General features: G+C 37.5%; 1 protein-coding gene across 5 annotated transcripts in view; it reads right to left on the minus strand.

Moving 5' to 3' along the window:
• PLCB4 (phospholipase C beta 4) overlaps positions 1–14482 on the minus strand; it is a gene marked incomplete at both ends in the record, with an annotated part of 86867 nt that extends 72385 nt beyond the window's left edge. For all 5 annotated transcript variants that reach the window (XM_079549913.1, XM_079549912.1, XM_079549911.1 and 2 more), the window contains 5 exons: positions 493–572; positions 8648–8791; positions 10074–10133; positions 10447–10527; positions 14399–14482. In XM_079549913.1, coding sequence (XP_079406039.1) covers positions 493–572; positions 8648–8791; positions 10074–10133; positions 10447–10527; positions 14399–14482 — 449 coding nt within the window. The remainder of the gene's footprint in view (positions 1–492; positions 573–8647; positions 8792–10073; positions 10134–10446; positions 10528–14398) is intronic.
• Between the last annotated feature and the right edge of the window lie 12912 nt (positions 14483–27394).

A 27394-nucleotide genomic window follows, 5' to 3' on the forward strand; every position in this document is an offset into this window, starting at 1 on the left:
AAAATATTATTTGTTAAAATTGGGACAGTTACATTCAGCTTAAGATTATTGACATCCCTTTGAAATGACTATAAATAGGTAATTGTTTCATACTAAAAAATATTCATCTGTAGACTTCTAGTGTCAGACCAGTACTTTAACTGTAAAAGTAGAAAGCAGCCCAAAAGAACCAGGACATCAATTAACAGGATCAGTTTGAAAAGAAGAAAGATTCATGGGATTCTGTTTCCATATACATCAGTGAAGCAACAACACTGACAGTAATTGCAACATTCAATAACAATAAATCAAATGAATAGTTAGAATTTCTCTTGGGCAGATACCTAATATAGACTTGAGATCTCTTCTGATCACAATGAAAGGTTGCAATGAAACACTAAACTAATTTTCTTCATTACACATTATTATAAAAATATATGAAAAAAAAAAAAAAAGGAAATTAAGGAAATTACAGGGCTAGAAAAATCAAGGGGAGAAAAGAAGGTAACTTACTGTTTCTTGAGACATGTCATTGGACTGACATTGTTAGCTCTAAAGTTATGTATGATGGATCCCAGTCCTTCTACCCATTGCTGAGAAACACAAAATACAGAAGCAATAAATTAGGAAAATTGAAGAGGGAAGAAAACTTGGTGGAAGGCTCTTCTTCCTTGCAGCTACGGATGATGCTAATTTTCTGAATTAAGGAAAAGAACTCATCCAGTTCACAGGCTATAACACCACACGAAAGCCCAACCACATTTTACCTATTAATATTTTATCCTTCAGTAAACAAAGCAACTGTGCTTTTCATTCTTCTAAGTACCACATGCAGCATCTGCAATGCTATTAAGACAGTTTACTGCCTGCAAAGGGAAACAGTCCACTGATTGATTTATTAAGCTTTCTATTTATAGCCCATATAAATATATGCCTCCTTTTCTGTCACTGCTGACAATATTAGCAATTAATAAGCAACGTTATATGATATGTGATGACATATTTAATTGGTCCAATGTTAGGAAAGGAATGAAACAAAATATTAATAAGCCACAGCAAACCACAGGGAGGTACAAAAATTTCTCTCCAATGCTGACCTCATCTAACATCCTGTTACATATTCAGTCCTGCTTTCTTTCTGGCTTTCATCCTTAAAAAGGAGAACATTCCTGCAATCATCAGTGCAACTTTCAGCCAACAACAGTATTACAGTACTTACGTAACCCCTTTTTATGGATCTACTTTTCTACTATAGCTCATACCTAGACTTTGCTCATACCTAGACTGTATAGAAGAAGCTGAAGGATTAGACCTTAACATGAACTCACATTGATTTTAGTGAGAATGCTGGCAGAATAAAGCTATCAGAAAAAAAAAAATAAATGACAGCATTAAAGGCCAAGTTCAATCTCAATTATGCCACTGTAATACTAGGATTACTCAACAGATAATTTGTGGTGGTGGAACTGAGATGGGATTTGGTCCACTGCTTAATATCAACCTAATGAATAAAGCTTCCTGCATCTGGCCAAATTCTGTGCTTGCTGCTCGAACTGACTTGGGCAGAAACCAGAATTTTACACTTACAAATAGACACAGAAGAATATATTTTTATTTTCATGAATAAACGCTGCAAATGTGCAAAGCAGATGAAAAAAAACAAACCACTTATATGGGAGAAATACTAATATTTTAGATATATTTTAGGAAGCACTGCATAAAATATGTATACAAATAGATTAAGCATGTATCCAAGAATAATTTGAAAATAAAAGTCTGACTTGAGAGAAAAGTATGGCATTTGGGGCTTTCCCAGTTGTGTTTTAAAGCTTTTAAAGATGACCAGAGGACTGGAGCACCTCTCCTATGAAGAAAGGTTGAGGAAACAGGGCTTGTTTAGGTTGGAGAAGAGAAGGCTCCAGGGAGATCTTATTGTGGCCTTCCAGTACTTGAAGGGAGCTTATAAACAGGAGGGGGAATGGCTATTCACAAGGGTGGATTGTGATAGGGCAAGAGGGAATGATTTTAAACTAAGACAGGGGTGATTTAGGTTAGATGTTAGGAGGAAGTTTTTCACTCAGAGGGTGGTGAAGCACTGAAACAGGCTGCCCAAGGAGGCTGTGGATGCCGCATCCCTGGAGGCATTCAAGGCCAGGCTAGATGTGGCTCTGGGCAGCCTGGTCTGGTGGTTGGTGACCCTGCCTGTGGCAGGGGGGTTGAAACTGGATGATCTTTGAGGTCCTTTTCAACCCAGGCCATTCTATGATTCTGTGTTTAAAGCATTCATCTTGTTATAATGCACAGAATTATTTACCTTTGATTTTGTTATCACATCTGAAATACATGAGATACTGCCTAAAGATGGGCATCCTGGAGTGAGAGAGCATTATACAACCAAGAAGCCAGTCCAGTAGACAGAAAACCAGGTAGTGAGGTAATGCAAGTGTAGAACCCCATCAGTTAAACATCTCTTTAAGCACTGCTCTTTTCCTGTAACATTTGCTCTGCCTTTGCTGTCTCACTGTGTCCTAAAAGTCTAACCTACCCTTCACTTTAAAGCTCAGCAAGTCTCAGACAGGGAAAAAGACCATATCCTCACAGTGCTTAGATGTGTAGGAGACGGTGTCACCTCTACAGCAGATTGCAAACCTATGCTTGGAAACAAACAATCAGATTACTCTCCCATTTCTCTTTTCCCACCTTCAAGACTAAGAGGACTTAATAGTCATAATATGGATATGCTGTCTAGGGATATAAAGAAAGTAAGGTTCATGAGAAGACAGAGTATTTTTTTAAAAACTGATACAATTGAAAGCTGTTGACAGACTTAGGAAACACTTCTCTTCTTCTACAAATGCTCCCTCACCTAAGTCAATACAGGAAGACTGTGATAATTTTAGGATAAATGCCTGTTTCATTCTGATTGCTTGTACACTGAAAATCTGATTCTGCTCTATCAATTATTTTATTTAACAAATTAGAATAAAATGTCACATAACTGCTACACTGCCATTTTCATGGCTGTATAAAACGTCTTCCTCATATGATCTGGATTATTCTCACTAGTCCCCTTACAAGGAATTCAACCTTTTAACACTGACACAAAAAATAAAATGCTGTGTGCACAACAAACAAACAAAGAAAAAAAAAGTCTTCAGGATTTACTTAAGCAAATTGCATGTTGTGAATAAGTTTGTCTTTCAAAAAGACATATATTTCTGCTAAAAAATTGTCATCAGTGCAGTACTGGTAATGTCACCATTTCAACAGGAAATAAGCACATACAGATCCACTCTGATTTGAAGGCAACAGACCGCAACTATACCAGATGTAACATTTACATTCAGCAGTAAGGTTACCCTGCACTCAATAATGTTACTTGTACACGTGAAGAAGAGTTGCAAAAAAAAAAAAAAAAAAAAAAAAAAAGGAACATTGACAGAAAAAAAATATAGATACAGTGAGAAATCAATGCAGTACCCACTTAGTAAATAATTTCTCTTCAGGAATTATCCCAATGATTCCCACTTTGAAGATACTCTATAATCTTTATTCAGTGATAAGGCCTTTCCTGCCAATTTAGGAACTGCCCTCATATACACTGAAAAGACACAGAACTGCAGCCAAATGCTGATAAAACACAGAAGCATCACTTCTCTGCTGGCAACAAGCAAAAGAGTAACTCTACCCATCTATGAATCATCTTTACATTAGTATGTGCCCTAGGCAGGATATGGCAGCTTCAGAGCCACATTTTCCTATCTGTGCCATACTACACAGCTGCATGACGATGTAGCATCTGGGTGCCTGTACTTCAGTTCAGGGCTAAAGCAGTTTCTGGAGCATTTGTTTCATCTGATATTTCCCACAGCTACCAGCTGGCCTCAAAACTGGGAATAAGAGAGCTTAGGGGGGGAAAAAAAAAGTGTCTGGATTTTGAACACGCTATATGGAAGTGAAACTTCCATATAAGATTAAAAAAACCCTCATCCACAGATTGATATATAGGTTCAGAGCAATATACTTAAACTCTCTGTCAACTGTTCAATATGAAACATTCTTCTGAATGAGAATAGTTTCCGAATATCTATCTTCATAATCACTTTTAAGGTACCCTGATCCACTATAGAAGTATTTGTAAAATATCAAAAACCTGATTACTGTGACAGACATCAAGCTGGCAAAGTATTGTTTCCTGTCAGCATAACATTGCCAGATTACACATACATTTGTTTGCTGACCTTGCAGAAGAGGTGAAAGAAGAGTTCAGATTTTTGCCTGCTAATACACTAAGAACAACATAGCAGCATCCTTGCTTTTGTGCTAAGACAGTTCTGATAATTTTACAGACTACATTAAAATACTCGTAAACCTATGCAAATATGCAAATGTACAACTATCCTTTGTGCTCAGCATCTCAGCATCTCCAAAGCAATATCTCTCCAATGAAGGAAAATCCTATAAAGAAGATGAAGGTCTTAAAGGAGGGAGGTACAAAACACTTCAGTTGGGCTTCACATAAAGTGGAGCTACAAAATATTTTTGATAGAAATACAGGATATATTTGGTTCTCATTTATATTAGTGTTAAATATTTTCAGATTTTCAACATATGGCTCAGTCCCTCGAATTTGTCAATATTACTCCTGAACAGTTCTCTATATACCAAAAATTACTCTGTATGCATATAGAAGAAGAATCTGAGCCCTGCTATCTAATCTCAGAGAAAGATCAATCTTGAAAAGAAATAAAAACGAAGACAAAGATATCTTACACACAGACATTTAGGCTGACACAAAAGGCCAGAATGAAAGTATGCTACAGGCTGTGATAAGCAGTCTGTCTTGTTTTTCTCTAGCCTGATCCAACATTGTCAGATATCTCTTTAATGAGAAGATTCATGAAAAATTTATTGAAGATGCACTCTCTCATATTTTGCTGTAGTACTCAAATGCTTTTCAGGCACTTAGTAACCTTGAATTAGCTGAGGTTCATTGACGAAACACTGGCAGCAGGAGCAGGGTGCACAGATAAATTTGACCTCTCAGCTCTCTTTTAGCCATCAACCTTAAATCAGGAGTGTTAAAAGGGGCATAAGTTCTGAAGGGCTAAAAACCCCTGTAATCTACAGATCAAGCAATTCCAGATAAGGTCATCCGTGAATTATAAATAGGCATTATCCAGACCTCTTGAGGTTATTTGATCTTTGCTTTTTCCTTGCAATTTCTCCACAGTTTCAGTCAGCTTAATTCAAGCAGTGGGAAAGCCAGGGAGGATAGGTGGCATTCTCCTTTATTTCGTATCCAATGCCTGTGTCTGACTATCAGCATAAAGGGCTTAAGAGCCTGATGTTTCCGGAAACCCATGGAGAATACAATTGTGACTCTCAGTTCTCATCTAGAAACAAGTGGCTGGCTGGGATTCCTGATATTTTGCCCTTATCATCGATGTTTTGACCAGTAGATGTCCCCCTTCTCTCAACTCACATATCATAATTTATGTTCTGTGAAAATTACCGTACCTTTAAAGAATGAGACAGGGAAAGTCAGGACACTAGACTAGTGACAGTGAAAAGCCATCCCCTACCTGACCCCTACCCCTACCTGAATACAGATTTACCTGATATTGCATAAAAATTCTGTAATAAAAATAACAGGGCCTCTTCCTACTTCAGGTATTCCATCTGGAAAGCAGAGGTTTACACACACTGTGACGTGAGTTGCCTGATGTGTACAGTTCACTTCCACCTTTCAACAAAGCTCTGCATCCTGGAATCACTTCTGCAGCATTAGAGGGGTCTATTCTAAAAGCGTCTGGAAAACTTACTTTGTCTGTTTCTGTACTCAAGTCCAGACAAACGCAGATATGCATGGCTATGAAGCACCAGGGCTGGAGTTTTCAAATTATATGATTTGGGCAAACAACTAATAACTTGTTTCACAGAAAAAAAAAGAAAAGAAAAGAAAAATATCAGGTTCAACTGAAACAGAATGTTTTTTTCCTTATCATAACCATGGTGGTCCATTTAACCATTTTAAACAAACCAAAATCAATTTTAAAATGAAAAATACCATTCCAACTGAAAAACTGAGAAAGAAACATTTCTCCCTTTTACATTCACTGTCTACTATCACACTGGAGCAGCTTTTGGAGTATTGATGAAAGCTGACTGCAATCAGACAGACTACACCGTATTTTGTGGCTTTTTTTTTTTAAGAGTTAAAATAAAAAACAATTTATCAGCTTAAAACACCAATAAAATTTAAGAAGATAGAATGTAAATACCAGAGTTGGAGCTTGGAGACAAATGGAGAGATAACAAACACACACATTCTGTTGGAACAGTAACACTTGAAGCTCACTGAAGACTGAGAATCATAGAATTGTTTGATTTGGAAGGGATCTTTAGACGTCATCTAGTCCCACTCCCCCAAATTGGTCAGGGACACCTATGGCTGGATCAGGTCACTCAGAGCCTGGTCCAGTCTGATTTTGGATGCCTCCAAGGACAGGGCACACAGGATCTCTGCGGGCAAGCTGTCCCAGTGGCTCACTACCCCCATTGTAGAAAACTCTTCTTATATCTCCTTTATCCAATCAGAATCTTTTCTCTGCTAGTATGAAATCATTTCCCTTTCTCCTATCACAACAGCCCCTGCTAAAGAGTCTGTCCTCTTCTTTCTCAGAAGCTCTCTTTAGATACTGAAAGGCTGCTCTTAGGTCTCCCCAGAGCCTTCTCTTCTCCAGGCTGAACGGTTCCATCTCTCTCAGCCTGTCCTTGTAAGGGAGGTGTTCCATCCCTTGGATCATTTTTTGGCCCTCCTCTGGACACACTTCAACATGTCTATGTATCTGGTGTGCTCAGGACTCCACATCTGGACCCAGTATTTCAGGTGAGGTCTCAGCACAGCACAGGGGGGCAGGATCATCTCCCTCAACCTGTTGGCCTGGGTGCAGCCCAGGACTTTCTGGACTGAGAGGGTACACTGCTGGCTTACATTCAGCTTGCCCTTCACCAGTACCACTATAAGCCCAATTGATTCCCATATGCCCACATCCTCAGTAAACTGCCGCTTTAGATGCAACTTAGAAAAGGTTTACATTGGTTTTGCCTTGATTTACCTTGCTGTCTTGCTTGTGTCTCAAACATATTAGATTGGGAGGATGACTACTGCTGACAAGCCATGGATATATAGTTCGTGATGGTAAAACTCCCAAATGTAATACTCTTACACCAACGAGCCTGTCAAAACCTACCCAAAGGAGACTGTAGCATCTGATACTTTTTGATAAGCATATTGCTGGTTAATGAAGCAGTTTTAGACAGTTTTAGACAGCATTATCAGCACATTTGTTGTGACAGTCTTTGTAGGTCAACATACTCCTCACAAACCAGTCAGTCTAATTCAGTCTACTGATATTAAAGAGGGCTAACAAACTTAACTGCACCTTTTATTTATTTATTTATTTATTCCCTTCTCAGAGAAAATCAGAGACGTTTTTGAGGTAAGCATAAAAGTGAGTGAATGCTGCCAGCATCTTCTTTACTTTGCTTCTTAAATGTTTGCAAATCATAACTGTGGCATGTTATTTCCCTGGGAGCCTGCTGAAAATACACCCAGTAAAATCAGTGCAGTGTGTCTATGCAAGTTATACAAGTATATCACCTATCACAGTTTACTCAGAACTCCTGATGTTAAAGATATATGAAACCAAGCAATGAAAAAGTGACTGGGTCTGCCAAGGGATTTAATGATGCTGTGTTCAGCAGATGCTCAATTCTGAAGGAGGGGATTTAGCAGGTGTATACTACTCATCATTATTCTCATCAGTATATATCTCAGTGGCAAAACTACGTATAATACACTGTTAAGTATAGACAATAAGGAGAAAAAAGCAAAAAATGTGAATTTTTGAAATCCTTCGAATGTCTGGATCTAAGTATTCATACAGGACTCCGTACAGTACCAGTAGTCAGGATCAAGTTTCTCAGAGCAGTTTTGAGCAGATAGATTAAGTTCCAGGCCTTGGTGGAGCCCCAGAACTTACACTGTGAGTTGCAACTTCTAACTCTGAGGAACAATGCCATGTAAAAAAAGCACCACTGTTTTCTTAAGATTGTTCCATGTAAAAGGGAAACGGAAAAAAACCTGGGTACACTGAAATCCTCTCAACAGTACAGAATTTTCTTTCCTGTCTTTGTTTTTTCAAATAATGTAAACTCCATGATACAATTAGATAATTGCTGAATAAAATTTTGGAGGGCTGAGCTCAACTTACTGTGGAAATGAAAGTAATTGCACTTCTCTTTAGTGTCACTATGTGTTACAAGTTCACAGCATAATCTCCACATAGTCTACTGTGCAAGCCCCACACAGAAATGCTTAATATTTAGGGGGAACATTGTGTCTTGTATGTGTCTCTACTTTTGATAAATTACCATGCATACAAAGGCTGATAAAATCACTATGTCATTTTAGCACAGTGTGCAGACATTTTACATAATATTTCAAGTGGATATTTGTTGTCCTTTCGAGAGTATGGCAGCAAACATTTGAACACGTATTTCAGTCAGCAGAGTAGGCTGATTTAATTCAGAAAAACAACTGTGTACTATTGAGGAGCTTTCTTTTTTTTCCCCTCCCACACACTCCTTAACTGTGAAGTACCTTGGCAATTTCTGTGTTTTCTGCTACCATGAAAGTGAAGCTGATGTTCACCAGATCTATACCACTGCAAACACACACTATCCGTCCTTCCAACTCATTTTCGGATTTTCCAACAGCCTCAAGTGCAGTTAGTATTTTGGGATCCTGTTAAAAAAAAAAAGAGAACTCATTAGAGTTGTAGTTCTTCTGTTATATAATGCACTATGGTAAAGATGCATCTTTATCTCCATGCACATTAACATCTTTAAATCTTTGCCAATCATCCTAAATGAGCACTTTCTTTTATAACCACTGTGTGAAAATGCAGAAAACTATACATTTTAACAAATAAGAACACAAACATGAAGGCTCAGACACAAACCAAGTACTTTAAGTACATTTCATAAAGTTAAATAAGAAATTACATATATTTTAGTCAGGAAAAAGTAAACTGAATCAATTGCAAGAAGGAAAATAGAGAAAAATATTAATCTATAAATTAATTATACCAATCTGGTTAAATCTGTAACTACTGAGAGTTATAATCTGTGTGACTTTTGGGTTGTTTCTTAATTATACATCTTACAAGCTGGTATCACTGCTGAAGGTCAAATACTATAGATTTAGTGGGCATAAAGAACAAGACAGAGGTGAAATTTGAAGCACGTTGCTATAGTATTCTGCACGTGCAGCATGGTGTTGTCTGCACTACCTCTCCTCATGCCTCTTTCTCCATGGGGAAAGCATTTTAGTTTATGGAGTCTCAAGAGAACCACTAAGAGATAATTATCTACAGGTAATACAGAAGCACTTAGCACTTGAAAGTAGAAATGCTGAGGTGTTAACCTTGTTTAATAAGAAATTTTCAAAACTAAAGGCCTGAAGGAAAGATGGCCAATTTTCATTGCAGGAAAACTCATTTTGCTTACACAAACATACGATTTAAAATATTTCTAACCTTTTGGATTTCTACAGAAATTCTTCAAAAGCACAGACAGTGACCACTGATCCCAGTTATTTCTGCCCTCTCTAACTGCTGAACATGGATGCAAACAAAACTTTTAGGTTTTTTATTAATGAAACAACAAATTTAGAACAGATAGGAGCAAAATTTGGAATACAAAAAACTTTTTTTTCTTTCCAGATTTCTTAAACACATATTACAATACAGTGTTAGAAAAGTAATTAAGAACACCTAATAGATACACTTAGTATCTTTTGTTCTGCTTTCAGAGAATTCTGAAAGCCAGGCACAGTACTAAACCAGGAAGATCAGACTACAGACTCTTCCCTGTGCAATTACTGCAAATCACTGATTTTAGAACATGATTGCAAAAGAAAAGGTTTGCTGTCCGTAGTTTTTAAATAAATGAACCCTACTCCGCATTTTTGCCTTCAGTTTAAATATTCTCTGTTTAAAGAAGAATAAAAACTAACTATAGAGTACCTTTGGAACAGCTCCAAAACGAACACTGTTGATCAGGGAACACTCTAACACCTGTCCTTCCTGAAATGGTAAAAAAATAAAATAAAATAAAATAAAATAAATATATATAAGTTCAAAGATCTGTTAGGACATAAAACCAAAATAATGTATTTTATTTGCAATTACTACCAATTGACACTGAACAGTACATTTCCCTCACATTTCTGTTAATTCTTTCTTAAGTACTTCATTTTTGTAAATTCTGAAAGAGCAGAACTAAGGTTAGTTTCTAATATAAAGTAGCACAACATTTCAGACCTTTCAAAGCTAGCTAGAATATGAAACAAGTGGGATAATATGCAATATATGTTTTCCTGACATAATCATAGTATACCTTTCCTTCACTTTTCCAGCTCAGAAAAAAGCCAAATTCATCCACTTGAAAGAGACAACTGCTTTCAAAGACAAAAGATTCCTATGGAAAAGAGAATAATAGACCATTATTTTAGTGTCAAATGTCATGAATTAGTGTATTGCTCAAAAGACACAAGATTGTTACATTTTTCCCTTGGAGAATTTGTCATTCCTAAGCAATTAAAAATAAGGAGAGAGGCTTATGAAAAAATGATAATTTTTAATGATACGTCCTTTTGCCAGCATTTTAATCACTAGGATGCACTTAATACTTGCATTCTTCTCTATGCAACTACAAAGCTTATTTTTTTGTTCAAAAAAATGCTGATTCTTGCCTCAAAAGTCTTAATGAAATTGAACTTTAAAAATATTTATTGAAACTTCAGTACTTCAAATTTTGTAAGGGTTAAAATCACTTACTGTTAGTATAGTATTAACAATAAATACTATGCTCAGGATCATCAAATGGTAACATTTTGTTTTAACATTCAGAAATCAGGAAGTACTTTTCTGTTAGACTATGACAATACCAATGCAATGCTGCTCAAGTATTTTGTAGCCAGAGTATCTGGCAAGCAGAATTTGAAGAATATCGATTAGCAGAGAAATTAAGAAAGAATAGCATATGAGAAGAATTCGACAAGGCAAAAGTATCAGATTAGCTGATTAGTATCAGATCAGAATTAAAAAAGAAATTTCCACCATATACCTCCAGCCCCAAGTAATGCATCATAAATTAAGCTAAAATGTAGGACAGCACTGATAGGACTGACACATTCCATCCATGTAGCAAACAATTATGTTGATTTTACAGACAGGGAGCTGAGACAGAGAAAGAAAGTTGCTGCATCTCTGTCTGACCAAATACCACTACACATAGGCTTCCAGCATGCACTGCTCTGGCTGTCTTTCTCCACCACAGCTTTTACTTTTCCGCCTTCACCACAGCACTCATCCTTCATTAAATGTACTCATTGCCAGACAACTCAGAATTACTAGCTTTACAGTCACTGGTGTCCTGTAATATTTCATATAAAAACACAGCTAGGTACCAATCAAAATGATTGCCTCTCACATTATTCAGAAAGATTACTCACAATCAAAGGCAGACAGCTTTTCTGTCATTTACTGCAACCCCATCTATCAAAAAACTCTAGGTGTACCAAAAATGTTTTCACACAGGTGTTTATACAAGCCGTATTCATGCTGATGTCCCACCCTAGCCTTGAATGTTCTCACTAAATTCTTTTTTCTGCAATTTGTCTTCTTGCATTGTAAAGAATGCACCTACCATGAGACCGTATACATGCAACATCACCAGTCAGATTCCTGATCGTGTCTGATTGTTTTCTTCTCATATTCTGAGACAGTTCTATTCTAGACTTTTCAAAATCAATACCGTTTTGCTCAAAAAATACTTCTGCCATTTTGCAATCCTGCCAGGTAAGTGACTCACCTATCAGCAAAAGATGGATGAAAATAGCACTCCACATTACAATAACCCAGATTTTCCTAACTGCTCGACAAAACTTAAGCAATAAAGGACCTGGAGTGGGATTCCTGGGGCTCTGTTCTGCATTAACTTGCTGCGTGACTTTAGTTCACTTATCATTTATCTTTTTCCCCACTAGTCTTTTCTGTTAAGGTAGGGGAATTAAGTACAGAATCTCAACGAAAACTAGAATGCCAGATCTGAAACATTTGTCTTTTAAATTACAAGCCCAACAGTACAGGGATTGGATTTTGCTATGCTTGCAATATATCCCTAAAGCAATGCTGTTTTGCTCTTCTGTAGTCTATCTGCTTACTAACACAACAAAATAAAATCATAGCATATGTGTGTCATAAATCTGACAGTATGAAACAGCTACACCATCTAGAGTTCACTGTTTAAAGGCTACAGATCTTAACTTCTGAGTCACTGGTTTTGTTTTTCTTTTACAGCCCTTGTAAAACTGCAGATGAAATATAAAGTTAGTCACCCAAGTGAAAGCCTTTTAATGTTTTCAGAAGAGATCCCCTTCAATAAAGCAAACCAGACTTCCAGCTGTAACACAGCAAACCTGGAGTGCACTGCAGCAAAACTTGCAGCAAATAACGCAAACAGACTACATCACGTGGAAGGACAGACACTGTTCTGTTCTTGCTGTGGCAAGTAAGATCAGCTTTCTATGGAGTTTTGGAAGAAAATAAGTTCAGCTGCAAGGATCAAGAATTCCATGAAGGCTGTCCCAAAAGTAATGCCTCCTATTTTATTGTTTTATTATGAGGCAGATGGTGGTGGTATGACAGTAGAGATTGAACATTCCCACCAATATTCTGTTCCATTTTGTTGCCATGTGAAAGATGGCAGTAGAGAATAGTATCTGATATGGAAGTGCATATGAAGCACAGATGTGGAATTGAACTCCTCCGTGTGGAAAGGATGGCACCCATTGACATTTATCGATGTCTGCTGGAGGTTTATGGAGGCCAAACAATGTTTGTGAGCACAGTGTGGTGGAGGATGGTGAGCATTTCAGCAGTGGAGACAGTAACAAGAAAGACAAGCCATGTTCTGGATGGCTATGGCATAGCTGTCACACCACAAAACAAACATCTTCTTGATTAATTCATCTGTGCTGATCGGCTAAGGATGGTGACTATGTTGAAAAATAGTGATTTGTAGCTGAGCATTTGCTCTCTGTAATAGTGTTATTGTGATCTCTATATCTGTTGTAGTTAACTTGGAAAAACATGGGAGGCATTACTTTTGGAGTGACCTACAAAGTTTTCCCATTTAAATCCATAGAGGCACAGTATCATCTGTTGGCTAATGTTGCACGAGTGCCTGCTGTGTACAACAGCCAACAGTACAGAAGTATTCCATTTCAAAATGCTACTTTCTACCACTATACCAACAGCCCAGGCACCTCACGGAGTATATACCACACTGAGACCTGAGCACTTGAACTCTTTTGCATCTGCTCAGTCTCCATTTCTTATCTAAGGTGCAAGAGAAAAATCATGGCCTATAACCTCCCACCTGGATGCTTACGGAATGAATTTTTGGAACAGTGTTTGCTGAAGGAAAAACAAGGCTTTCAGGAATCTTCTTTCTAAGGCATTCCTTATCTGTCCCCAAAACTGAAAATACATGTTGAAAGAACTGTGCCTGCCTTGGCAGTCCTCATGATAAGAAAAACACATTTAGCTACATTTCAAAAGGTAAAAGGAAAATCCTAATATCCCTGTTGGTACTCACTGAGATAACTCCCTGTCCAAATGAGATTAAAGATAGATCCTGAAAAAAAAGCATTCTCAGGGGTGCATCAGTGCTAAATATAAGGTGAATGTCTTCACCTTTTATTTTGACTGTCTGTGTAAAATGTCCTGTTCTGCACTTCTGTAATAGATTTGGATTAAAGCACAGCTGAAGCTAGGATCACAGTAAACATATTTCAGACAGATTACGTGTTGATTTTCTAATGGAGATAAAACCACTCTAGATCTAAAATATTAATGATTTATGCTCTCCTACTTTCCCCCGTAAGATGTAGGTCCTTAGATTATATATATAAAGGATATAACTCCTCTTCTCACCCCAACTCAATTTGATACATGTACAAAAAAATGAAAGAACACGCTTTGTTCAGTAATGTGCTTTATGGGTCTGCAAGATGAGAGCTTTACAATATTACAGCTATTTTGATCCAAATCTCCCTTTCTCTTGCTCAGAGTTTATTGCAAATCAGTGGGATTAAACATACTTCGAAGTTATTTTGTTTAAAAGCAAAAAGCTGTAAAGCAATGACATGGAATAGTATTTCACCCCCAGATACATTTCTTCAGTTATGTGAAAATTCTTGTATAACGAAAACAAAACATGAAATATGCTAAAACATCTGCACATTTAAAAGAGAATAGCAAATGAAATGCAAATGGCCTCTTACCTCTTCATATCTATCAAACACAGCTCCGTCTTGCATAAAAGAGGGAACTGGCTTCTGCCAGTTAAATTCATAAGGTTTTGCCATGATTATAGAAGAAAAACCTGAAATGGAATGAAAGGGTTGAGTTCAATTGCTGTGTTTTTAAAGGAACATTTCAAAGTCCAAACAGAAAAAATAGCAACTTTTAGCTTTCCTGTTCACACAGGGATATTAAAAAGTCACTGTGCATTTCCAGATGAAAAGTTTTACTCACAAGATTATTTTTGTTCCATAACTCAAATAAAAAAAATGATCAGAAAATGTGTGTCAACTTAATTATTTGAAAGAAACACCTGCCACTGTAGCATCCCTTTAGTTTAAATATCTGTTACATCACTCCTAGACTATAATAGGGTTAGGAATAACACAACCCTAGGCAATACAAGTATCATAACTGATAACAAACAGGAGTACTTCTTTTCTCAGGAAAACACCAGGTACTAAGATGACAGAATTAAAAAAACAAGAAACAAAAACAAACAAACAAACCCCACTGAGCAGCATATTACATAGGCAAAATACATTTTTCCTCTGATTTTTTTTTTAATTTCAAAATCTGTACATACTTTGCAAAGTTTTGTGTATTTTCAGTAAGATTTTGTACATAACTGAAAACATAAACAGTATGTAGGTCCATAGGGAAAAAACTGCTTGGGGATATAGGGCATTACATGAAACTAGATAGTGTCATTGCTCACTGTGGAAGTTCAGGACTGTGAATAACAAAAGACACTAATAAGAACACAGTATAGAAACGAGCACATGCAGACCTTACAATGAAGTCTACCAAATCCCTGTCTAACACCTTGGCGCTTTCTATGTTATGTTGCTTTTCATTTTGCACAGGAAATCCCAGCTACTCTGTGAAATGAACAGCTTAGTGATGCCACATCTAGGATAAATATTATCTTGGTTACTCTTTCACACATTAGACCACCGTGTGCTTTCTAGATTATGTTGCTTTCCCCTGCACAGGGGTCTGACTTTGGAGTTCCTTGGAAAACCCAGGCCATCCTCCTCAGGGGTCACCATTTGTTTCTGCTGGGGCCCAAAGAAACCTTTGGTGCAGCACCCCTCCCTGCTCATAAAAGGACTGACGGACTGTTTTCCCCTTCTGTGCCCTCAGAGAGTGCATAGTACACATACTGGCACTGCTTTTACTGGACCTGAGCTGACACAAGTGGCTTTCCACTCATCAGAAGAGGGATGTGACTTTTGCAACAAAGCAACACTTAGCTGTTACACCATTCTATAGATGGGTACAATTTGAAACCACACTACTGCAAAAGCAAACTCAGTGCTGCAACTTGTAATTCAATTTTCTACCCCCTTTGCATCATGAGACAGCACTCTTCACTAAACCTTAATGTGGCACTGGTTAGTCTTATGTCTGCTGGACAGGTGCACAGAAAGGAGGAAGTTGTTATCCCAAATTCCTGCTGTATCACCACACTTTTTTCCCTAGTCATCACCGCATTGAAGGTACTGCTACGGGAAAGTGCCAGCGAGATCCCCTGCCTTCAAAGAGAAGGATAACCCAGGTGAAAAAATTGCTTCTCCCTACCATTGTGTATGAAATGAGATTGAACAAGTTGATGACGGTCAGAAACATCTAAATTTCAGGAAGCAGGAAGCAAATACTAAGGAAAATATCCTGCTATGCTTGCCTTAGTCTTACATTTAACCACTATTGACCAGCTCTAGTAACATGATACAGGGCTAAGTGTAACCAGCACAATTCTTCCTCTGTTATAATGCAGGCAATAAGCTCAAGCAAAGTTTGTGTAAGTAAGCAGAACAAAAAACATACATAAAATTAAAGGGAAAGCACAGTGCTCTGTGACATCAAAATGCTATGCAAACCATCTTTGCAGTGCTTGCTTATGCCAAAACTCTTAATAGCAGACTAAAACATTACCAACTAGGTAACTGCTTCCATGATGTTCTTACACTGAAATGTCTACTTTGACTGAGCTTTAAATCCAGAACTGATACAAGTGTTTAAAAAAAATAAATAATATTGTAGTACCCTTCTCTGCCATGTTCTTACTCTTATCAAAGATATTCTAGCAAGAAAAAAAAAACAAGAACTACAAAAGGATTTAGATATTACTTCTAAAGGACTCTGTCCAAAACCACCTTTAAGAACAGCTATTTTTATATTGAAAACAATATTCCTACTCTTAAAAAAAAAAAGTGCAAAATGCATTTTGATGATGCTTATCTCTTCACCTTCTGCCTTTTTTTTGCTCATTGATGCGTAGACATCAAGGATACATATTATGTTTTCAAAGCCTTGTAAGTTACATGTATTCATTCTGAAACAATCAAACTCAGTTCTAATGCCACAGACATTTTATGCAGCAATAGATGTCACCAGCTTGTGAAGTCCCTCTGAGAAAGGCAGATGTATTCCGTTCTAATTCATAAGTAACATGATGACATTTTCAAGGCTGTGAAGAATAGTTTTTACAGCCTCTATACTATAACCACAGCCTTTGGCCTTTTTCTTCCTTTCTCCAAGCTGACACTGAACTCCATATAGACACAGATTTTAAAACCTGCAAGCTCTGCAACAGCTCAGAACCCCTGTATAAAATACATCACAACATTTCATCCATCATCTGGCACTCTGAATTCTGTATGTAACGAGTGTTTGAATGGACATGTATCTTTCAGAAAGACTAATTACCTCAGCACTACAAACACGCAACTTTATTGACAATTTCAATTTTGCTGATTTAATCATCTAGTCACTGAAAGATAACTGATAGATATTGTCTCCTTGTCTGGGTACTTCCTATGATGAAGTTGTTTCACTACCTCATTTCTGAAATTAAATAGATTGAATTGTTCAGTTTCTCACTGAAAAGCACACTTTACAAATCTTGGAGTCAGCCTCAACACTCTTCAGTTTTGCAGCAGCCTTTCTGAAGACAAGGGTTGAGACCAGCACATGGAAGCCCAGCACAGCCCTCTGTCATACAAACTAGAATGATTGTCCTTAGTCACATCACTTTGCATTTACCTGCAAGAAAACATGTTTGATTGCTCATAATTTAGCAAGCAATCAAGGTCTGTGTCAGGGACTGAAGTTTATTGTTATTTAGCATCTCACATACCTCTTCCCTAGCTGTACTCTCTTTTAAGTCAACACAGTCTACAGATGAACTGAGAAGAAGTGTGAAAGATGGCTTGATTACACGTAACAAAGAGTCAGACAAAATCTAACAAGATTTTTAAGCTGTATGCTTTGGTAGCAATGTAGAAGGTAAAGAAAAGAGCTTTTACAAAAGCTCTTTTCAGTTGTTCACATCTATTACACAACTCTAAAAATATGTTCCTCCATAACTCTCTCAGCATTTATGAACTTCAAAATGAAGTATAAAATACTCCTTTGTCACTCATTGGAGCTCTTTGAATTTTCATCAGTTTCTAAGCAGGTCAACCAAAGCTAAAAAAGAAATGAAATCCCCAGCTATCCACCAAACAAAACAAACAAATGCAACATTTCAACATGAATTTGATTGCAAGTATGTCCATGTGTATAGCATCTCCGTAACAAGAACCAAGAAGTAATGTCTTTACAGAAATGTAATGACTATTGTTACGGAAGTTGAACAGAGCAGCAAGGCAGAGTTAGAGGCTGAGCAACAACTATTAAATGTATGAAGACTTAACCAAAAGAGATAGGTGATTAAGGAACTAAATGTAAAAACAGTCAAATTCTAAGTCTGAAGTTTTAAAACACATTTTAAAAACTAAAATTCAGTATTTTCACTGATTTAGGATTCTTAAAATATAAAAAAGCCTCTGAATACATACCATTCACAATAGCAGAAAAAACCCACTCATAAAATACACCTCAGGTCTTTATCAATGAACACAAGGGAGAAGCAGGTTAAGCCTCATAAGTGCAGCAATTAAATGACTTTTGAGCTATATCCATATTCCTTTCTTTCAACACCGATTTAAGCCTGAGGTCATAATTTGGGTCACTTAAGAAAAAGCACCTTTTGATTCACCTGGATTACCTAAAAGGTGAGGACACAAAATTAATCATATCCAGATCAGCATTATTTAACACAAAAGTCGTCTTCTTTTACATACTTTGCTGTACTATGCTAAATCTGGGGTACAGGGGGAGAAGGGCTGCTTTTTTTTTTATTCTTTGACCAAACAAAGGACAAGGTGTGGCTGAACAGGAGGAGGAAGGGATTCTGTTAAAACAAAGCAGACAAATGTTTGGGGAAAGAGGTGATATTCTAAACTAACTCACAGGGCTGGCTAGCATGATGGATAGGATACTCCTTGGATCCCATAAACATCCTGTCAATGTTGAGACAGCGCTGGAAAGGACAGCAGTATCCCTCCGAGCTGATCCACTCCAGCCTAAAACAGTAACTCTCAATTTTTGCAGCATGCTTAACCACGAGCATTATAAAAATACCTGTAGCATTTTCTTCAGTGACATTATTTTTGCCTCTGGAATGAATCACTCACTGCTAAGCTAAAGCTGAGGAGGCTCCATACTTTGTGTTTCACTGCTCATTTCTTCAAATCACACTCCCTAAAAAGCGCACTGGTTACCGCCCATGTAGACAAGGGCAAACTATAAGCAGCAACGCAACACTGTGCAAGGTTAGTAATCTTGCCCTGGCATATGTACTTTACTACTGTTACAAGGAAACAAAAACCAAAACTGACGAATTTCCTACTCTTTCCCTTCTTTAAGTACATATATCTTTCATCACCACTGTCATGATAAGGTTTATCATAACAAAGACAACCAGCTCCATATCAGCAGATCTGTACAAATTCTTGCTTTTATTGCAATTCATCCTAACCCAGAAAGTCTACCTGCAGGGATAAAGTTGCATGGTTGCAATGTAGTGAGGATCTAGCTGCATACAGAGCTTCCTCCCACTTAACAAGCAGTGAAACAATGACGTTCTTACAAAAATGCTACAAAATACTGTCGTATGCAAATACCACAATTGTTTCTAGATGTATTTGCTCCTCAGAGACAAACTTCTCCTGCCCCACATGTGCCAGCATTATCATATAGAAAATGCACATAAGGGTTGTTTTTAAGTTCTCTGTGAGAAATAACGGTGAGACCCACACTGCTGAATTTCTGCAGCATCTGTATTACACTGTAGTGCAATTCTAAGAGTTCACAGCTCTCCAGGCTCTTTTACGGTTAAATTTTGTTGTTGTTTTTTTTTCTCTTTTTAAAGAGCATGCTCTTTTGGAAGGTTATTTTTAAACACATTATTCTCAGTTAATGCAAGCAACTTAGAACCGTTCTCCCTAAAAAAGAATGTCCAGAAAGAACAAAAGACATACAACAGAGCTCAGGCGCTTGAAAATGTATTGCTTAGGAATTGTCTTATTTTTCATTTTGTTTTAATTGCTGGAATGCATTGCCGTGCAGGGGCAGCTGAAAGGTTAGCTGAAAACAAGAAGTGGTCTGTTTGTAACCAACCTCTTCTTCAGCATTTCACATCAGGTCAGTGGGGCTGCCCACTGCTTCAGGCTAAGAAATGAATGCATTTGTTGCTAACAGCAGAAAACAAAAATTGCTTTTGCCATAGTGCTGAAAATGAGATGGCCCTCCATCAGAACTGTGCTTCAGTCATTACCTCAGATGACTGCCATTATCTCTAACAAGTAGAGTGAGTTTCTATGACAGACCACAGGAGTCAAACACAACTTCATTGTTTCCTTAGCTGTTTTTCTGTTTGTTCAAAGGCCTTCCTGATTTGTTATTACCTACAGTGTTGCCAGGTCTTTCCAGTCATTCCAAAGCTCCTGTTATCTGCCCTAAGTACTTAGCACACATCCTTTCGCAAGGGGCACTACACTTTCTGAGAAGTCAATGGTACATTAAAAAGATAATAATAATACAGAAATGTAAATAAATTTATTCTGGGTAAAGTACAACTGCAACCATACAACAAGATCAAGGTTCTGGCAATCAGAAATATTAAGGAATAACAAAGAAAAATTCAGAGCTATCTTAGTATAACTGGAACTTAGTAACAATTTTAAGTCCTAAAACAAACAAACAAACAAAGCAAGCAAACAAACAAACAAAGCAGTGATGCAAAAGCACAAATGTTACAAATAGGGTGGGTTTTTTTTGCTGTTCTTTCTTGTGATGGAAATTTTGATGTTTGCATTTTCTAATTTATAAAACCAAAAGGCAAGGATTTTCTCTAGGAATGATTTATCTTAATGATGTCAAATGTACACAGAATATAACAAAGTGCCTCATCAAAAGATAGAATTATAATTAATTTTTATTTACAGGCGTACTTCAGTATCCGTCAAACAGTAACTTACTGCTTCTAACCTGTAATTTCACAAAATGAGCATTCGATGAAGAACCTTTTCCTAGAACTTTCCCCATTTTGGCTCATTCTAACAATGAAAACTAACCACACATAAAAATAAGTTGTCTTTAAAAAGTTGAAAACATCAGTTTTCTCTTTAGTTAAACAGGAGAAGCATTAGAGGCATTCAATATTTATCTTTAGCATAATGTCAAACATGCCATAGCCTGGAAGTCATCCTCTCTCGAGGCAGAAACAGAGAGTGAACTGCACTTTGATGAAAGCAATGGATTCCACAAATAATTTTCAAGACCTTCTCTGCATTGCTGTACCACATGATGCGTATATTCCATGTATTTTGACTTAAGAAACAATGAGTCCTAATAACTTGAATTCCTTCACTCCCTGGCTTCCAAATGCAGAGTGTTAAAACAAAGTCTACTTCATAAACCAGTTTAAGGAAAAAAAGAAGCAAAAAGAACAAGTAACCAACAAATGAGAAGTGTGCACTACTTGCAGCACATCAAGTATTTCCTGAATTATTTGACCCCTGATTTTTCTTCACAACTCTGTAAAACCTGAAATGTTGAATAATTACAGAAATATAGGTAAACCAGTATGAAGTATGCATATATTTTATGTTAACTAAATTTGAGTGATTCTGACATTTAAAACCTCAGAACCTTCTTTTCAGCTTCTTTCTGGGGTTGTGTATCCTCAGACAGAAGTGACTCCTGTACCTGAGTGTGATAGGAATACATAAATAAATGTTTAATAGAAAATTGCTAAGAAATCCAATGGAAGTATGGAGAAACTCCAAATAACCATAATGAAGCAACATTCCTGTTATGAATGCAAGCTGGGGGATCCCAGGCCATCAGACAACTACACGACTTTAAGATTAAATTATTAACTACAAATACTGTGTAAAAGGTAACACAAACTTCCAAACCAAACTAATAACAGCAGCCTTTCATTTTAAAATACAAGGAAAAGCTTTAGAAATAACACAGACTAGTACCTCAAACAAAAACAAAGCAGAATACAAATATCTGCTGCCCCACGAACACATTTTGACGTTACAACTGTCAGTCTGCAAACATTCACACAGACTCTTGTATTAATAAAATCTAATGAAAGGTCAGGATCACATTTTTGTAATATCTTCCAAATCTCTGCATTTGAAATAATCCCTTCCATGGTCAGATACATTAATTCAAGCCAAACTTTATTTAAAAGTTTTGACGTGACTTAATATGAGTTTGTTCAAAATATACAGATATTTTAAAAACTAATGATCTGTCAAGAACATAGATGTTATTCTAACATCTAAAATTAGGAAAGTGACAATGTAATCTACAGGGCTCAATTCTAACTGGTTTTCCAGATGATTTCTGAGAAAACAGGAGTGAACCAGATTGTTGGCTTAAAACATCAGACAAAAGCAAAGGTGATGATCTTCAGAGGCCATTTCAGTGATCTAAAAATGCATTAACATTAAAAAAAAAAACCTGCAAGGGGGCTTATTTTCAGGAGGGAGACCAATTTTTTACATGGGCACGTAATCATAGGACAAGGAGGAATGGTTTTAAACTAAAAGAGGGAAGATTTAGGTTAGATGTTACAAAGAAATTATTTAGTCAGCAGTAGATGAGGCACTGGAACAAGCTCCTAAGAAAAGTTGTGGGTGCCCCTCCCCTTGAGGTGATCAAGGCCAGGATGGAGCCCTGGGCAGGCTGATCTAGTGGGTGGCAACCTTGCCCAAGGCACAGGGTATGGAACTGGATGATCTTTAAGGTCCCTTCCAACCTAAGCCATTCTGTGATGATATGATTCCTTGCACTCAATATTCTTTCTCTTATTTTCATCACCATTTACTTCCTCTGTTACCCAGTTCACTCACACGCTGCTGCTTACCCTAAGTCTCAGCTAGGAAACAGAAAAATGAAAACAGTGTTATCAGATGACTGGAACGAAATTATCCCCTTCTGTCCACTCATCCAGACCAAGTGGCTGTGGTAAATCCAAACCTTGGGAAGCAGAGAGTTGTAGGCACAGCCTGTCTTCCTTAGCTCTGTGACACAAACTGAACTCAAGTAAGGGCAGCAGTAGGACGGCTCTAACCTGGTTGAAGCAGATCACAGCTTCCTTTCAGCTTTGGTGTTTTGGGATGATTGGTTGAATTTTATTTTTCAATCAATAAAAGGTTAATAAAATAAAAGGTTCAAATAAAACAAACAGGCAAAGAACCAGAATATACTAATTATCTTCAATAAAGGCTCTTCCTATGATTCCTCCCGAACACTATCAAGAGAAGAAAGAAATTTGATGTTCATAGTATGCACTTCAACATCACTGTGCAAAGTGAAAATCTATGAGCTAGGATAGTTCACAGAACTTCTTTATGGTGAGGGTGACGGAGCACTGGAACAGGCTGCCCAGGGGGGCTGTAGAGTCTCCTTCTCTGGAGATACTCAAGGCTCGCCTGGACACCTACCTGTGCGACTTGGTTTAGGAAACCTGCTTTGGCAGGGGGGTTGGTCTCGATGATCTCTAGAGGTCCCTTCCAACCCCTACAATTCTGTGATTCCGTGATCATATTTAAGAAGAAGAAGATTATCATAAACTGTCTGGCCTAAATAGCATTGTATAGAATCAATATATCTATTTTTCTTGCTGCTAAACACTTCTCTTGTTGTATGCAGAAATAACACAGACTATCAGTATTCAGTAAGGAATCAAGGGACTCGGGTTAAGTTGAGGTTAAGCAATATTGTTGTTTAGTCCTGGCATTTTCCTCTTAACCCTCTATAACATAAGCTTAGCAAGACTTGTCTTAGTTTCACTTTTATTGATGATAATTTTTACCTGTGTGTAGAGTTCGAAAGAAGCGACAGTAAAATGTCTCAGAACTGAAAGTTATTAATGTTATACATCTTTAATCAACAAGAACATCCAGTATTAGCTCATTAATATAACTGATCTTCATTTATTCATCTATTTTGCAAATGAGATCGCTACATTTCTGAAACATAAGGTATCAAAAGCAGGCAAGGCTAAAAATAAAATGTTACCTATAATTTGGAAATAAAGCTGTCTTTTCATCAGGACAGAAGGTTGACAGCCATATTTGAGACACACCAAGTTAACAGTTAATTATAGCTTTAATCCCGTAGTGATTGAAAAGGAAATAAAAGCGGTGCTGAACTTGAAATTACTATTATTGTTACTTTATTATTGTAGGTAGGTGGCAGAGTAAGCCTTTTTTAAAATGTGTTTAAGCCAGCTCTTTTCAAATAGCCATTGTGCCATTGCCCAGAAGCTCTGAAAGTAATGGAAAGAGAGTAGGAAAAGGAGTGCATTCCTAAAAAAGAATCACCAATCTTTTAGCCAATAATTTCATAGTTCAACATAAATGAAAGATGGGGCTTCATAAACCATGATATCACAGTCTCTTTCACTGACCCCTGCCTCAGAAAAACAATGAAATCTTTTGTATGTTCCTATCCTAATATTTCCTAATATCAAAGCAATTCTCTTGGTAGGGTGCTACGTTTCCTGTCACATCAGTCATTATTGAACTGACAGAGGTTGTCTCTCCTGGGTAAAATGAGACTATATGAGACATCTCTGATAAATGTATCTGATAAAACAGCTTCAGGACTGCTAATGCACTCATTACTGATGCCTTTAATTGTTTATATTACTTGAGAACAATGTCCCTAAAACACCTTTCCAAATACAAAAGCAACTGTTCTTTAAAATGTGGGGCACAACCTGTCATGCCAACTATTGAGGGGTGGGATAGTGTTCCAAGCCAGCAGCCTCTCCAAACCTTCCTGCAGAATGCATTTTGGCTTATTCAGCTATCCATAATGTACATGAAAACTTCTGAAGGAGAGTCATTTCAGGTGTTTTATTGCTCCAAATGGATGAGATTTGACACAGTATTCCAAAAGTGATAAAAATAAAAGTGTTAGTACATAACCTATTTATGTGTTCGCTGTGGAGACAAAAAGGAGAGCCAGTCTGCCAGTATGGTATGGCATACACAGGCTGTTTTGAATGCTTATTTGACATCTCATAACAAACAGCAAGATTTACAGCATACTCAGAGATGTTATTCAGACCTTTTTGGACCAAATGGAGATGCGGGAGTCAAGGGACTTCTCTGAATTCCAAACATTAAGATGTAGCAAAATAAGTCAGTGGGAGCTGATAGCTTGCCCAGCCAGTAGTACAGAGTAAGCATCCTCATCAGTTCTTTTGTCATCTCATAGGTAGTAAGACCTACTTCTACTAAGGTGGAAAGGGGCATACATAGCAAGAGCAGAAGACACCTCTACTCTCATGCTGAAATGGATATATAACAGAACATGGTCACATCAGTATGAACATAAGCAAGCAGGGCTCACTGAGGAAAGATGAACATATGCATATCATGTTGACATACGAAGACATTCTTAGTTCTGGACAACCACCTGGGAAGAAAGAAATGAAAAGGACCTGTAGGAAAGAACATAAAAATTAAAAAGACGAGGAAGAAACCAGCAAAAAAATGTTGAAAGGGCAGGATAGAATGTCTGATATTGAGATGGGCTTTGATAACACGATGAAATACCTGAGAAGGGTAATGCAACTAAAATGCAAAGGAAAGGTGGAAGCATTTTCACAACACTAGAACACCAGGTAGCAGAGAATAGCTGAAATGGAAATGTTTGGGACAGCAGAAGCAAAGCAATTCTAAGAGATCATTTCAAGTACAAAATTGAATTTCCGCCATAGGGATAGGAAGGGAAGGAACAGAATGGAGGACATCCTACCAAAGATCAACAAAACAACATGCTGGTGCATGTGGGAGGTGGGGTAAAGAAGAAAGAAGTGGCATAACCAACATAATCAGCACCAACATTCCAGGCAAAAGCAGAGTGGGGTTATTTTTATATTATACTATAATATTATTATTATACAGTTATATTATACTGTGACCGCTCTGGAGTGGGAATGGCAGTTCCCAGAGATGAGGAGTTCAGCATTTCAGCATTCCTCTGTGCGGCAGACAAATCAAGGGGGCACATGGGTGAGATGCTTGGGAAGGGGAAACAACTGATTCTTGACCACAGGGTGGAGGTCAATGGCAGGGGAGTCTACTGAGAAGTCGAAATGGGAATCAACAGAAGCAACTCGTTACAGCAGAAAGTTGACAACAGGACCCTTACAGAGACAAAAATTGTTTTGCCAGTTGCGTGGACTGTATTACACTCAAGTGTTCTGTTATGCTTATCTAATGCTATCACATCCACCTGGCCTCCTACAACTTAGTAACATGTGGTACACACACTCAAAAAGCACAATGCCCACCAAAATCAAGAGCAGTGTCACATGTGAAGCATAGCAGACCTTGCAGGTAAAAGCAACACCATTACATGTCTAAAACCAGCTTTGCCCCATTTATCACCATTTAACACTCCCAACATAGTAATTACCATTGCACAGAATAAAATCTTGGGCCCAGCAGGCTTTTCTCTCAATAAACTTGGTCAGCTAGTTCAGACTGCTTTTTTTCCTGTCACATCCCTATTAAATGCTCCAGACTGTTTAATGTGATAAAAATGTCTAGACTGTTTTTTGACTGAAAGCTTAAAAAAAAGAGTTCTTTGCCCTTGGCTAGCAATTCCTTTCTTTGCTCCTTTCCTGGTAAGCACACTAATGTGCATGCTGTACTTCTGCAGACCACACTTTCTGCATGAGGTAAATATATTTCTGGTATCTTTATAAATCTTCTGAGGCTTTAGAAACAAGCCCAGGAAAATGTGAAGACTATGCACACTATATTTATTTCTGTATAGTGTTGTTTTGCAAGGAAAAATCTGGAGCTTATAATGAAGTGCAAAGGTTGCTGAAGGAAATAAAGTGAAAGAGCACACTGTAGTCCAACAAAAAAAGAGAAACATAACTGAGGAATCTCTGTAATGACTGATAAAGAACAAGATGCTTCACTAAAACAGGGAATAAAGGTAGAGCATAGGCAAGAGATCCCAGTGGGCATGTTAGACAAAGCATTACCAAACATGAATCGGTGCTTTGAATACTTCATGGTCCCTAGTGGCTCTCAGTCTTTAGCAGCTGCTTATTTCTGTATAACAAAACTTCTGACATAATTATAATCACACTAAACTTAGATGCAAGTACACAGTTTATACTAAAAACAACCTCTGTCAGTAAAATTACCCAGCTCAACTAGTACACACCCTCCAGCCCTTTCTTTTTAGGCTCTATAAATCTGCATCTGTGGACTGGATTGTAGTCAAGGAACAGGTGCATCTGATTCTTGTCAGCATGTGCGACTTGTGTGTTGGAAACTAAGCTGCATACCATGGAAAAAGCTTGAGAAGAAACACTATCCCTGGATACCACTGATTGTAGCAGGATTCCATAGGAAATACAGCTATTGCCAGAAAAAAATAATGGACAATGTGATGCAACAGAAACATCACTTTGTCAGAGTCACAAATGGCTTGTCAAATAACAGAATAGCATCCCACTTCCCACTTGCTTGTATTCTATTTGTTCCCAGACTGAGTAAACCACCTATTTTTGAAGAGAATTTTCTATGATA

Source organism: Tetrao urogallus (genome assembly GCF_951394365.1).
Source record: "Tetrao urogallus genome assembly, chromosome: 2".
Taxonomy (NCBI): Eukaryota; Metazoa; Chordata; class Aves; order Galliformes; family Phasianidae; genus Tetrao; species Tetrao urogallus.